Genomic DNA, 15,606 nt, shown 5'->3' on the forward strand with positions numbered 1-15,606 from the left:
TCTAGAACACATCAAACAGCCCAAGTTTCCCTTGTAAAAGTTTTACAAGAAAATCATTGAAGACTAGCCGAGCTACGCTTTCCCTCTCCTCCTCCTTAAATTCCAAGCCCGAGCCGATGTGCTCGATTCCCACACTTTGGTGTCAGCTGGGCGGCAGAGCTCGGGGCTGGCGGGCACGTGGCGGTGAGAACCTCAACCCTTGGATCATTACAATTGCAGGCCACGGCTTGTGGGATCTAGTGATTTGGACATATTTTATTTAACCAGCTTAGTAAAAGGTAATATTCAGCAGCTGTGATCTATAGCAGAATTACAATTTTCAGGGTCAAGGAGGGATTTTGATATTAGGAGGTTGGGCAGAATTGCTATGAAATCTCATGAGCTGTCTTTAAAAATAAATGAGAAAATAGGTTATCCAAGAGTCATTGTAAGGGAAAAATCAATAGGCAGTGTCTATTCACTTGGGCTATCAAAATCCTTGAAATTTGAACAAAAGTTTCACGTTTAGTGTACTGTAGGTTTTGAAATATCAGCGCTGGAGGCTCGGTGGGTACAAATTCATTGTGCTGTGCATCCAAACGAGGCAAGTCTTGTGAAGCTGCTCGGCTTCCTCAGAAGATGGGGGAGTGTCTTGGTGACCAGACTAGATGAGGGGGGAAGGAGACAGGCGGTCCATGCAACCAACACTGAGAAGCACCTGCTGCTCTGGGAGGGGCTGGCCAGTGGCTCAGTGCCCCTTGTTGGCACTGCCTCCTGTCCCGGGGGGAGGATGGATCCATGTGTCTTCCTGCCCACACAATTCACAGCGCCTCTGCTCTCAGATAGGAAAAAAAAATGGTCATTTAATGGGGAACTTCCTGTCGGTGAAATTTTGGCTGAGCAGGTCACCTAGAATGATAGACGCTGTCTTTCACTCAGTTCGTATCAACAAACATTTTTTTTTCCTCAGTGTTTCAAACGTGTCTTCAGATTTCCTTCTGAATGCTATACCCTTGGCATCTGAATAGGCTCAAATCAGCCCGACCAAGACTGCTGTGCCTCTCCAAGGTTTCTCTGTGACTCAATTCCTATGGCAGGTAATTGCCAGGAAACTGTCTAGTGGGTCTCCCTCACCAGCCTATGGGCTCTGGGCAAGGCAGAAACTCTCTTCTGTGGGTAGATGCTGTTTTCCAGTCCCTGGTGCCATGCCTGACATTTAGTGTTTAAATATATTTTAAAACGTTTCTTAAAATGAGTATCTTTTTAATGAATTTTAAAAATGAATCTCTCTCTTTTTTTGAATCTAAGGCATGTCTGAAGTATTTTAAGGCCATAATCATGAAGGATCTTTATAAGAAATAAAGCAAGACATCCAAAAGTCCCCCAACCCCAATCATATGTCTCTACCATGATGTCACAGATCAGCTTATTTAATCAAGATGAACGGGGTGGTGACGGTTTAGCATATGCCTGGTGGGGTTTTCCATGGGTTACCTAGTTGAATCTTCATGTCGGTCCTTGGGGTGGCTGATCTTTTCCCTACTTTACAGTCAAGGAAACAGGCTCAATAGATCATCCCAATGCATCAATAAGGGACCAGAACTCACATCAGGTTTGTGATGTCATCTCTTCAAAACCATGACTTAGGGCAATTGAAGAAGAAAACCTGTGTTCAAAAGCAACCTTGAACTTGGTCCAAGTTTCATCATTTAAAAAAAAAAAAGACAGTGTCTATATTCACAGCCCAGAAATTGTAACAAGAAACTGACTGAAGATTTATAACATACCTTCACTTAGAAAGGGGATGGGAGGCAAGATAAATAACCTAAATGCAAAAGATGGGAATAACAGACTTTGGAATTAACCGTTTTATTTAACTCATCAGATAGTACAAGTTAGTTCAGGAAACAACAATCAAAATGTATTACTTGTACTAACGATATGCAGAAGCACATTTCCAAGAAATCTAATGAAAATAAATGCTAGAAATAAATTATTTTGTGGTATACAGCAAATAAATAGATTAAAAAAAATAACCCTGTGAATATTAGAAACAACGTGAGGTTCGGTGGAACTGGAACTTGAAACTAATGTCTGCATGAGATGTAAGAAACAGCGACACATTAATAAAAATTAGCAACAGACATTTGAACTCCTTTTCTTCATCTCTTGGTTTTAGGAGTGATTTCTCCCCAGCCTCGAGACGGGCTTCGAGCATCGCTCCTGACACCCACCGTCTAAGTGATCCAGATAATGTAATCGCAGCATCATTAGGAACCATGAAATTGCAGTTCCTTAGGGAAGGAGAGCTATTGCTCAGCTACACAGAGAAGAGTGATTAATTAGCAGATCTCAGTGTAAAGCGACCATGTACTACACGGGTTCTAATCCCACTCTCGAGCAGCTCACAGGCCTAATGAATTATCTGGAGGAAGTTGAGCTGATGCCAGAACACATCACTCAAAATGTGAAAATGAGTAAAACAAGACAAAAATCCAAAACTTTAAAATGATAGAGAGACATTCCCCTATAGAAGTAAAGCTGTAAAAGAAGTCAAAGGAGGGGTCATCTAATTTTTGCTTTCTCCTAAAATGATGTTGTTGAGTATGCAATTTAGCCTTTGAACTCCACTGAGGCAAGTGGATCTAAACGGATTCATTCCTTCACTCCCTACACATTATTTTAAAGGGACAGGACTTTTGTAGGATGTGCCAGGCTGCTGCTTTGGGCCCATTCGACCCTTGGATAGTGAGTCCTCAAGGTCGATTGGACTCTGCTTGTCCACAGGCAAGGCAGATTGAACTCTGGACTTGAACCCGCCCCCCCCCCCCATACCCCATGATGGTAGGCTTGGAAACAATTCTGAAATGGAGATCTCTTCCCACCCCCGCCCCAACCCCGGCAGTGTAACTGTAATCAAGATTGTTAGCATTCTTAAGAAGATGATCCTGAAAGCCAAACCTGGTTGGTACCCAGCCTCCCTGGTGCTGATGCTGAGCCTCATACTAGGCTCTGAAATCCTGGCTCTTGCCAGCAAACAGAATGGATGAGTGCAGAGATCAATAGTGGTCTTTGCACACTTTAGGCTCAGCTGGGGGGCCGACTGCCGTCTTTCCACTTCACAACTTGCTTGGATTCCAGGTTCAAGCTCTCTGGGCACTTACACCTCCACCATGCATGTATGGGAGGTGGTGGGTGGTCAGACTGGGCCTTCAGGTCTAGGACACAACACCTGGGGGGAGCCTGACTTATCAATGGTGGGGAAACCCACATGAGTGGGGCTGAACTCCTGTTCTAGAATGAAGGGCTGGCTGTGGCTCCCAGGCTGGGGATTGACACCACATACAGGTTTCTAAATCTCTTCCAGGGACTTGATCCAAGTGCACATTCATAATGTGCCCATGAGCAAGGGCGGGGAAACATGCTGCTAATGGTCTGGTTTCCTGATAGGAAAATGGGGTGCCTGAGAGGGAAAGTGACTCATCCAGGCGGGACTGGCTCTGTGATTGGTGAGATCCAGAGCAAGGCAAAAATGTGGAGGCTCTGGTTCAAAAAGCAAGAAAAAAATGCTGTTTCCTTTCTTCCCTGGTCTCTCTCTCTTTTTCGATTTCTCATGGTGTTTAAAAATTTCTAATCTTCTACATTAAATCAAAATTTTAAATTACTAGCACAAATGGTACCATTCACTTTTATATTGTACAGCGCCAGTTTTACACACAAATGTTGGCATATTTAACACGTGTAGATTTGCCCATTGTACACTGTATTTTGTGGCTCTTAAGAGGGTGCCTCAAACTGGCCAGAAGAGGCAAACCAGATTCAGGGAAGCAGGAGGAAGGAGGACAGGGCTCCCCCAGGCACGGAGCAGACAATGGGGATTCTCCCCGGTGAGTGCAGGCCCTCACGGGCCTGAGTCCTGCCTGGTGGCTTGGGACCCATACTTGCCCTGGAGCCTGAAGGTCAGGTTCCTTTCCTTCCCAGTGGCTGGCTGGACATGCGCTGCCCCAAGCCTGGGGCAGGAAGTGGGGTCAGGCCTCTCCTTGCAAAGGCTCCCTGCCCCAAACTTCAGCAGACGGGCAACCCCTAGGATGCCCTGTATACACTAGATCCCCGGAACAGGGGGACCAGAGGCTTGTCCCTGCAGAGTACCCCGTGAATGCACCCCGATTCTGCCAGAGTAGGGTAGGGGCTGCAGCCACCATGCCCCATCCCAAGGCACCGTGGGCTGGGCATGCTGACCCCACCCCCTCCATGCCTGGCCCCAGGTTGGGGGCAGGCGGGCAGTGGTTGCTGAGTGGAGGTGGGGAGGGGATGGCTGAGTGTAGCTAGGGCTGCAGGGGACAGAAGGCGGAGCAGTTGAGAACCAGACCCCAGGAACAGGCAGGCAGTGGGACGCAAGACCACATGAGCCAAGGCACAAACCCCCCACTTCCTGGTCCATTGTCCCATCAGACTTCATTTACAAACCACAGCTTTTACCAAGATAAAACTCTTTAAGACTCTCAAGACAGTGATACAGAGCTTGAAACCCTAAGCCTGGGGACCCTCTGAGTGCAGATCCCATGACACCAACCCTGTATTCAAGACCTCTCAGAAGCTCAGTAGGCCACATCTCCTGGCCTTCTAGAAGGTTCTACATACCAAGGCTGCCATCTTAACCCTGGGCCCTTTACCCTTGCTTTGTCAGGAGCATTCCCTTTTCATTGCCATAGATGACCGGAGTCGGCAGAGACCGGCTTTCCTGGGACCTTCCAGCCCGGCTTTCCCATTTGCTGGGTGAGGAGCCAAAGCCAGGAACAGGGTATGACTTGCAAAAGGCACAGCAGGGCCCAGTGCTCGGGACACCAGCAGCCCAGCCCACATGGAAGATGCCAGACTTGGGGAGGACACGGGAGCCCTGGGTGGTCGCGCTGCCAGGCTGTTCCTGGGTGTGAATGCACTGCAGCAGCTCTGCAGGAGCAGGAGCCTCTCTAGGGCTCCCCCAGATCTAGCAGCATCCTCTCAGCATCCGGACCTCTCCTGCGGGCTCAGCATCAGGGTGGGGCTCTAATCATTGTTTCTCACAAAATTCTTGTGTGGAGCGGGGTGGCTAGTGATGGTGGAAGGGGGAGGAGAGATTGCAGGAATCTCAGCGCTTTCCCCAGGTGATGTTTGTGGCTCAGTTGAGGAGTGAACCAGCGGTGTTCGTTGTTGTTCAGTCACTAAGTCATGCCTGATTCTTTGTGAGCCCATGGGCTGTAGCACGCCAGGCTTCCCTGTCCAGGAAAGAGAACCAGGGTGTCCCCTGCCGATTCCTCAGAAGATATGACATTCAGGAGAAAAGAGTGACCATAGCCAACATGGATGGAATCGAGTTTTTCTGTGCACGATGGTTTTAAAAGTTTAGCTGAGGAATGTCGGTTCCTGTGGTGCAAAGGTCAACGCTATCAAGGAGGCCAGTGTCCCCGTGGCCGGGCTGTGGCCTCTAGAACGTGGTGCTCATTGAAGTTGAAGTTCCTTGTGCAGAAGAGAGAAGCCTGGCTGGAGGCCGAAGACTTGGCCTCCACCCCAGCCATACCACGGACTTGCTGGGTGATCTTGAAGAAGTCTCACTCCCTCTCTGAGCTCCATTTCCCCATCTGAAAACAAGCAGGTAGGGCTAAATGGTCCCGACAGCTCAGACAGCTCGAGGGCTCTGTGAATACAAGCTCATTCATCTGCTTGGCTTTTGCCGCCCAAGCTGTTTCAAGGTGGCCAGCCCAGAGTTCAAGGGACGCTGATCCACATTTGCTCATTTCAATACCCTGCTCTTGGACTCCATGTGTTTCATCTGTCCTCACAAAGGAGCTCAGGGAGGCCGGTCCAGAGGCTGGAATGCCCAGGCGTCTCCCAGCCCCGAGTGCCATGCGCCCAGACATCAAAGTGTCTCCAGAGTCTGGGGGTGCTTGCGAGGGAGGGTGAACAGCTCACCCCCGTGCCCAAATCTGGATTCTGCTTCTATTTCCCCCTTTCCATGTGGGGGACAGAGGGGAGAAGAAGGGGAAAGAAGCCTTTGAAAAAAAGTCTCCTGCTCCATCTGTTCAGCCCGACCCCACTCCCGTGGAGCACCTCTTAGCCGCTCGGCAACTTTTTTCCTTTTATGATATTTTGGGTTTCCGATTGCCTGCTAAGTCAAACCTTTGTCATTTAATAAGCAGGAAAAAAAAATCCTCCAAGTCAATCTTAGTCAAAATGGTCCCTATTCCTGTTCCTGGCCTCTCCTGGGCAGCTCTTGATGTACAAGGGGCCAGTGCTCATGCGGACCTGGCCACTGGCAGGAAAGTGTCAGTCTTAGTCCTGTTCAGATAGGGCAACTGTGCAAATGTAGGCGGGGAAATTGCAAGGAGGGACGGATACACAGTGCTGCTGTCTAGAAAGGACTTTGCCAAGTGATTCATGGATGTGCGCCTTATCTCAGGGTCAGCAGTGGGAGGTGGCAGAGGTGAAGGCATCGCCAGGTGATGTCCAACCCTGAGAGTCACTTGTCTGGGATCAGAGAGCAAGTCAGTTCACTGGGCCTGAAAACAGCTTTCTGACCTCCAGCCCCAGGGCTGGGGAACTATTTTACCTGTTTTCTTATCCATCTTCTTGACCTTGTATCTTTGGGGCTTGGAACATAGTAGATGCTCAATGAATATTTATTGACTAGATAAACAAATCTGATTATACCCCTCATGTTTCATATGGAGAGACTATTTAGAAGTCTCACTGGGGACAATAAGGAGCTCACTGAAGCCATCCACTCTTGTTCTCTCCATGACTTCTTGGGAGGGATGGGCATGGATGAAGAGATGGAAACGAGGCAGAGAGAGGCTCTTGAGGATCACCATGCCCTTCTGTGTCAAGACCCCAGGGAGGGGCAGTGTGGGGAGGGTCTTCTCAAGGTGTATGTGAGCCGTTTGGGTGCTTCCCCCAAATTTCAAATTGTATATCACAACAGCCTGGGCCTCCTGTCACCCTCAGCAGGACTCAGCTGGGAGGCTGGAGCAGCTCTTGGAGGAACGCAGTCTGCTGGACCCCAAGGTCAGCCATGCTGATGGTACCACCTGCTTCCCTGTTCTGTCCTCCTTCCCCACCACAGCAGTGCTGTGGGAGGTTCTTGGGGGACCTCGACCAGTTCCCTCTGCCCGGCAAAGCCCATGTGTTCTCAGAACCCCTGTGTCTGTCCGTGCAGCTGTGGGCCCTGGCCAGGTGTGTGTGGACTTTAGGGGCAAGGCTGTGCCCCCAGTAATGCATCTGTTACCAGAAGGGCAGCTGATGCCAAGAGAAACCTTCAGGGAGCTGGTCCCAGGGAACCCAGACCCCCGTCCCTTCTCCTCTTTCTCAGAGGCTGCAAACTGCTCCCTCCAGTGGTGGGTCGCTTCTCCCCGATACCCTGTCTCCCTCAGGTCCAACATTTCTCCAGGGGGATTGGTGGCTGAGGACGCTGCCTACGGGATCATAAATCATAAATCGTCCTAGGGTCCAAAGTCAACCCAAAGGAGTAGAGTTTTCAAAGGTGGGGTTTCAGGTGTCTCCCAGCCCGTAAGCTGTCACCACGAGGGGTCCTGGCTGACCTTACAACTGTACACCCTTTAGAGGGCCCAGGCCTTGCCTTGGCCACTTCCTTTGTCCAGAAGAGAAGCGAACAAGGGGATGGGGTGGTATGGTTGGGGCATCGGGGAACGGGGCTGGCAGGCTTCGGTCCCACCTCTACCAGCCTCCAGCTGACGCTTCTCTACTGAACTTGGCAACAGCTCCTGTCCTCAAAGGAGGCGATGGATTCTGGTCACAGTCTCAGCTCCCCTCCCTTGTGATGGAAAATGGGGAAAATTAAGAGGAGAATGCAATACAGCCTGCCACCGTGCAGAGCCCTGTGGTGGGCATACAGGAGGCCTGCGTGTCAGCGGAGGGCTCCTCTGAGGAGCAGAACTTTCTGGAGAGAAGTTGAAGCCTGAGGTTGTATTCGTTCTCAACTCCGTGGGGCCTCGGCATGCAGAAAAAAACAAAACAAAAACAAAACCACTTCTCTCCAACTCAGGTACTTTCCCTGGCAATATAAGTTAAAAACTAAAAAGTTGAGGCAACAAAGCGCCGCTGAGCTGGAGCAGGGCCTTGGCTCCCCCCGGTCCTGTCCCCTCCTGAGCACACCTGGGGGAGGCCGGGGGAGGCGCGGGTGGGCTGCACTCAGCGGTGCCCGTCCTGCCCCCAGGAAAAGTCCAGGCAGCTCTCAGCGGAGCAGCGAGCGCGGCCGATCAATACAGGCTTCGGGGCCGCTGAGCTATTATTCACGCCAAAGGGCCTTGTTTGGATGTAGGGGAGGAGGGGTGCGTGGGTTCACAGACTCACAGGCCCGGCTCTGCTTCCTGGCGCTTCCCCTGTCTCTGTGATGCCTTCGTTATTTATGGAGCATGAGTAGCAGGTGATTTAGGCTGAGGAAGTGCTTTTTCCACAGCCTGGTGGGAGCCCCATGAGGAATGGCAACAGAGGTGGCGGGGAGATTCGGGTCAGGGTTCTGGGCGATAGGCGCCCTGCCTTTCCTCTCGTTTGGCTGTTTGTGAAGGAGGGCGATGATAGGCCCAGGGTGGCAGGAGGTAGGGCCTACTAGCCAATGCCCCTCCTCCTTGGCTGTTTCCTGGGATGAGCCCCTCTAACCGTCTTCATCCTCAACTTGCACACTGTTCCTTATGTTCTCATACACTCCCAACCTCATACGCTCCCATTCCTGTCCTGCCATCTTGGTTGCTCCGCCATCTTGGTTGCTCCGCCATCTTGGTTGCTCCGCCATCCTGGTTTTGTGCTAATTGCCTCTGGTAAGCTGGCTTAGGGACATTTACCTTGTTACTGACCTGAAAGCCTAATGGACATGGGCAGTCTCTCTCAGCACTCAGTATGTCTTCTCTCCTCCACAAGAGGAGGGGACACTGACCTTGGCTCCATCACCCATTTCAGGACCCTGTATCCAGCCTTGGCTCCAATCACACACACCATTCTCCTGGGCTATCCTGCCTGTGCTTGGCTGCTCTTGGTTCTCCTTCAAGGACTCCCTTCTTGGGTGCAGTGCCTATGGCTTGAAGAACTTTCTTCTGTGTAAACATTCACCTGCCCCATTTTAAAAAGGGGTGTCTAAGAGCCACCTGACTATTCACATAATGTGGGCAGCCTGTTGCAGGTACCATTGGTTTAAGTCTGATGTGCTGCAGGCAGAGACAAGCCATATAAACAAGACAGCTTCCTGAGTTTTTGTTTCAGATTTGTGAGGCAGAGCATAGGGTGAGGCCAAGTGTCTGGGCCAGCGTCTCCTCTCAGGCAGTAACCTTGACCAGTGTCTTGGGGAGGCGGACTGGGGATGGCTCACCACAGAGCCTTCCTTCCTTCTTTCTGGAAAAACAACTCTGAGCAAGCCTTTTGCTGTGGTACATGGAGTCCATTCCAAACAAAGATGGTAAGTTGACGTGTGACTAATTTAGAGTGGACTGAAATGGAGGCTTAAAATCCCCCAAACCCTGGGCTGTCTGCTGTTTCTAAGCCCACGGTGAATCATGAGGCTTGAGGCCAGGCCTCACCTGGCTCACACCTGCTGGACCCTCCTGTGCCATGGCTCCTGGAGGGCCATCTCTCCTTGCTTCGGTGATGTTGAGAGGTGCTGGGCAAGGAACATGTACCATCTCTCCTCTTCACATCCATGGAGAGGTCGCCCAAGGGGTCTGGGCTCTCAGGGGCTGGGTAGGTGGGAGTAGAAAGAGCCTGGGAGAAAAGTTCCCCCCATTCCCTGACATGGACCAGAACATCCCTGCTCTGCCAATGAACCAGGCCTCTGAGAGTGGCAGCATGGTTGTGTGAACTCATGGAATCAAATGGGGTGACCAGACGCAGCCAGCAGTTACAACCTGGAAGATGCCTCTGACTTCTGACTTAGGAAAATGATAATGATATTGGAACATTTTCCCTCGATCTCATAACCTGTGGAAAAGCCGAACATGTCACCAACGCCAAGTCACAGAAAGGAAAAAGAGGCGAAAGGTCAGTCCCAGGAAAGCACTGCTTCTGTTGTCTAAGAGGGAAGCACTGTTTGCAGTGAGCTCATTGACCACAGAGAGATGGCCCAGACACGCCCCATCACACCCTCCCAGCACCAGCCGGCTGAACGCACAAGTGTTCCTTTGAGAGGTCTCTACTCACTTTCACTCCAGACCACAGTCCTCCAACCACACACTCAGGTAGAGGCAGGAGGCAAGTGGGCCAGAGACAGGGGACTCACAGGTTCCTTGGAAACCAGCCCCAGCCACAACCAAGCAACGGTCCTTGGCTCTGGATACACCGTTCTCCCAGGAAAGTCATCTCCACTCCTGAGCACTGGGTGCCCCACTAGGCTAGCAGTTCAGACCAAAGAGATGAGGAAATCATGGCTGGTAGTTAATTCTCATCTACGTAGACAAATGGCTATACATATTTATGATGGGAAATTTCATTATTTAAAAATGCTGCTCTAAATTTCCAGCTAACTCCATGAAGAGTGCCTGCCAAACAGGTTGCAAATTAAGAACAATTATTTTTCTCTTCTGCATTTGAATAGAACTTACAGCTAAAGTCATTTAAAGGGGTTAACATCCACCTTAATTAAATATTAAAGTGTGCCTGTACCTGCTGCTATTGTTGCCCCTTCGAATAAGATATAACCTATTTTTGACAAGTTTTCATCTTTCTCTGTGGAAGACGCTACATGAAACCAAATCAGTGGCAAAGAGGAGAGTAATGAATAATCTATTTCATATTCCAACAGTACCCGGAGCTCGGAGTGGAAAAATATTCAGTTGGATGATGGCAAGAGGCTGCTGGGGTACCACATGACACGGCTAATGTTTAAATAATAATAATAAAAAAAAGCGATAAACAAATCATTAGCCCTTAACAGTTGTTTAATGCAATTTGTTAATGAACGTAATGGTGGAGACTAATAATGAAAGAAAATAAAAACGTCTAAACAGGCGCCAAGTTGCTGGCGATGCGCAATTATTTCCTTGTCAAGTTTTTATGATTTAATGAGCCCCTCTGGGACTGACGGCTGTCAGTCAGTCGTGACTTTTTGACACCATTACAACTTCAAATACAGCAGCAGGCAGGCTGTTTTCCTCGGATTTGAAATACTGAAATGATCTGACAGTTTTAAAGAAAAGATGTGCAAAAAAAAAGAAAAGGGGGGAGAGAGAGAGGAAGAGAAAGATAGTTGCTTTCCTTTCTTTCTTTTTTTTCCCCCTCCCCCCCTCCCTTCTTCTATGGAGTAGATAATCTCTGGATGCTGTTTGGTAATGAAAATCCAATCACTGAGGTCATTATCTGATGAGGTTTTTGGAACAGGCAGGCTTTTTTCCCCCTCTTTATTTCTTTACTTAATGATAACCCTCAATGGGCTTGCCCCGCATGGGACGGCCAGAGCCGCACAATTTTGTTCACCATTAATTTCAGCCTTTGAAGCTCAGGGCTCAGAAGCAGTAGCAAAGCAAACCCCCCACCAAGCTGGTTCCAAAATAAGACAATCCAGCCTGCCTTAAACAGAATAGCAAATGGCCTCCCAGTCCAGGCCTGGCAGCTGACGTCAGGCCCGCTGCATTTGCCGGCATTCGTCTTCAACATGGAACATTTAAAACTCTTTACAACTTAAGAGACTTTAATTAAATTGCTTTTGATTCTGGAGCAAGGCAGCATCCGCTTTATTTATTCTGTCAGGGAAACTGTTTAGTCTGCATGAATTTTATATGGCAAGGGCTTCCTCCTTCCTCTTCCTCCTCCCCAGCAACCCCCCAACCCTTCCGCTGAACACAATTTTTTAACAAAGGCTTCTGACTTTAGATATATTCATCAATCAAGTTCTACGTACTAAGTTCCTAGGACCTTTCACAGTTCTATGAATGGCTTTGAATCGGTGGGCTTTCCCCCTTCCCCAGGGAAGAGGGGTGAACAGTGTTCCTCCCCCTCAAAGGGGGCTCCTTTGAGTCTGTCTGCAGCATCTGAGAGGGCCAGCCGGGGATACAGGGGCCTTCGGACCAGCTTCCTACAAAGTGCTCACTATCTTGGTCTAGGAGGTTGTTCTCGAGGTGGATGTGATGGGGCTGTTAGGCCAAGGGTTATCTGTTCACCTTCTTCCCACTCTTGAGGTTGAACTGGGGCAAAGTCTCAGGCAAGGGCTGATAAAGAGATCGACCCCAAAGAAGCTGCCACTGTGGGGTGAGCCACGCCCTCTTTCTGCACTACCTCTACTTTCAACATGAACATCAGGTGAAATATTTAGAAGCCAGCAAGTTTAGATGATCAGATCAACCTGGCTTGCTAGGTGGCCTCAGGAAGTCTAGAGGCGTGAGGTGTGCCTGGGCAACCGATTATACACTTCAGCTAAGACCAACTGTTTTGAGGGAAGCCACCAGAAAGGTTGGTAGAATACTTCCCCACCATTAGAGTTTCCAAATGAGAAGGAGATGACTTGTTGCCTTGCTTTTTCATCATTTCTTTGATGTGTTTCACACATACTCATTCCGTTATCAGAATAAAAGATTTTCTTGCCAGGATAGAGCCCTAAGGCTGATAGGAAAATTAGTACAGGCTTCCCACTCTTTTGCTGGGCTACTGCGCTCTGCCAAAATCCCACACCATCCTCGAGAAGTAAAGGCTGCGGCTTTATTTACACAATACTAAATGATTTATCTGAACACATGCAGGCCCTAGCCTGTTTCAATAACTGCAATTTCTCAGGTGGATTTTGCCATTGTGTGTTTCCTCTCTAAACCATAATGGTTCTCTTCTGAGTTGGGGGAAGAAAAAAAAATCAAGTGCTGCATCCAGGTGATCTCAGCCCATGGGCACAGGTAATTAGCATTTTTTATGAAGGGAACAGGTTTGCTTTTCAAGGATTCAAAGCCCCCAATTATATCCAAAAGATAGAAAGGACCCTGGAAGTGCCTATGAAGTCTTAAGAAAAACACATTTCGCGTTATGACTAGGGGGAGAATGACCTCAGTTCAGGCAACTTGGAACCAACCTGATCATAAATGAACTAATTTTGAACGCAATTCCTGGTTCCCTTGGACAGGAAGAAACCAGAGAAAATCACAAAGCACGTTAGAGGTTTGAGTACCTTGTGGATTCAGGAAGGCTGTGCTCGCATCTGTTAGTGAAAACTCAAGCCGTCCTATTGTAACGCACTGCGACCCCTGATTCTTTGAAAGGAGGTTAGCGGATGTTTTCCCATCAAGTTTATTTCCAGTGGATCAGCCTATAGGACTATACCATACTGATAATCACATCTGAAATTTCGCACCAATGGAATCAGGTTCCTGCTCTTCCTGAGATATTCATGTTCTCTTTACATACTGGAACGGATGTGGCGAGAACCTTGACAGACCCTCTGCATGTATGACGGCTCCTTTCGACAGTACAAACATTAAGATGGAAAGGATACCGAGACGGCTACACAGGTCAGGGGAGAGGAGGCTACCAGGAAGCACCGAGCTGGGGCACTCTCTGCCACCAGATTCTGGGGAGGATGGGATTTTTGGAAGGCAAGGAAATCTTTCCTGCAGCCAGTAATCAAAGTTGTGAAAAGTGGATATTGGGCAGACTCAGCAAAAAATATTCTTGGGTTTAAAAAAAGAAAAAAAAACACACATAGAAAAATGGAGAAAGGGCTAAGTCAATTTCCCGCACAATTGCTTTTAAATACCCACCTTTACAATGAAAACGCTTGGGCAGGTGGACTATAGTCACTACATCTGGGGAGGAACAGGACTGGTTTGCAGGGCCTGTCAGTGGCTCTGGCCCTGCTGGTCTCTGCATTTTTTATCCTCAGACATCACAGAAGGGCTGATCGGTGACACGAGGTGTGTGACAAACAGCACAGCCCATCAGAAGCCACTGTGACTGACTCATCCGTGCCCTCTCCCCAACCGTGACCCCTGCCACGCCCACAAGGCAAGCAAGAAGGTCACCCAGGCTACTCTGGTCAGATGAAATTACCAAAAGGCAAATAAACACTCGCCTTCCCCTATAAAGAACAAATCTGGGTGAAGACAAACCTAGAAAAGGAAACCAACCCACATGCAAACAGGAATACAAAATATTTTTACAGTCTGCACTTCAGCTGAACAGTGGCGAGAGAGAGGGGGAGGGTCATTCAGAGCCTGTCAGCGCAAGAAAATGATTCATGTGCCCATTTTGTCTTAATTACTCAGAACGAGCCGTGGTCGCTGTTTATCAAGGAAGAGCAGATACATCAGTGTCCTCTGACAGAAAAAGTGATCGCCGTCAGGATGGTGATAACCAGGACGATGCCCAGGATGACGATCAGGATCCGGTTCTGGATGATTCTAGGAGAGAGCAATGGAGGAAAAACAATTCACACAGATAACAGAGAACAAAGATCATATAAGACCAAGTTGGCTAATCAAAGGGAGGCTTCATGGGTGTGGGTTGGGAGCCTGGTATGAGGTGTGTAAGTATGTGTGTGTGTGACTACGCAGCTCTGTGCTTCCAAACGATCCACCAGCAAATGAACGACTCTACCGCGACTGTCACGCAGCACTGGGAGAAACGCTCACAGCGAAGCTACAGTGATTCAAATGGCTTTCTGGGTTCCAAGTCCCATGTAGTAATCTTTCAGGGATCAAGGGCCCCATGCAAGCTTCTCTTTTCAATTTAACATGTGAGACAAGCCTCGTTTTTTTTTTTTTTTTTCCCTCAGTGTTTCCTGTGAAAGTGAAAGACTAAGGAAACATGTCACAGTAAGGTACTTACCTGTACAGAAATACCCGGGGAAAAGTAAAAGAGAGACTTAGGAAGAAAAGGACAAGATTAAGAAGCAAGTGTCAAGCTTGCAGCTCAGGCTACGAAACCGTCATCTGTCACTGGGGCTCACGCTCTGTGACGCCAGGAGGAAACATTACATGTGCTCCATGGCAAAAAAAAAAAAAAAAAAAAAAAAAAAAGACAGAAATGCAGGTTCATACAAAATATGGCCCAGGTGCCTGGTGTGCTTTGGTTGGAGGGGCCTCACCTCTTGGGACTCCCACCCCATCAGCCCTGGCTCTGCCAAATGCAGATGGGGAACTGGGAGCTGGAAGAAGAACTAGAGTGAAGATGTATGCTCCGAGAATGCCTGCAGAGGGCTTCTGATGAAGTTGTTTCATAATCTGATACCTCATTCTGAGAAAAGAGGTCAAACGTCACAATCCCTGGTTGAGGTTTTCCAAGGGAAGCTGGGTCAAACAGCCTCGCCCACACTTGCTCCCACCAAACCAAGCAGGCAGAAATAGAGGTGGACTGGTGGGCCCTCCAGGTGGCTGTCCATCCCATCAAGACCTCATAGCAAACCCCAATCTGTCCATCCTCCAAATATCAAGAAGAAAAAGGTCTGCTGGGGACTTCCCTGGTGGACCAGTGGCTAAGACTCCATGCTCTCAATACTGGGGGCCTGGGGTTTGATCCCTAGTCAGGGAGCTAGACCCCACATGCCCCAACTTAAGAGTTCTCATGTTGCAGCTACAGGTCTCCCATGCCACAATTAATATGGAAGATCCTGCATGTCACAACAAAGACATGGCATAGCCAGATAAATAAATATTAAAAATAAGAAGAAGAAGA

The 15,606-nt window shown here is 48.9% G+C and overlaps 1 protein-coding gene across 2 annotated transcripts in view; it reads right to left on the reverse strand.

Moving 5' to 3' along the window:
• VTI1A (vesicle transport through interaction with t-SNAREs 1A) overlaps nucleotides 1,830-15,606 on the reverse strand; it is a 385,253-nt gene continuing 371,476 nt past the window's right edge. For both annotated transcript variants that reach the window (XM_013975279.2, XM_005698489.3), the window contains one exon: nucleotides 1,830-14,333. In XM_013975279.2, coding sequence (XP_013830733.1) covers nucleotides 14,240-14,333 — 94 coding nt within the window. In that variant the 3' untranslated portion in view covers nucleotides 1,830-14,239. The remainder of the gene's footprint in view (nucleotides 14,334-15,606) is intronic.

Source organism: Capra hircus, chromosome 26 (assembly GCF_001704415.2).
Source record: "Capra hircus breed San Clemente chromosome 26, ASM170441v1, whole genome shotgun sequence".
NCBI lineage: Eukaryota > Metazoa > Chordata > Mammalia > Artiodactyla > Bovidae > Capra > Capra hircus.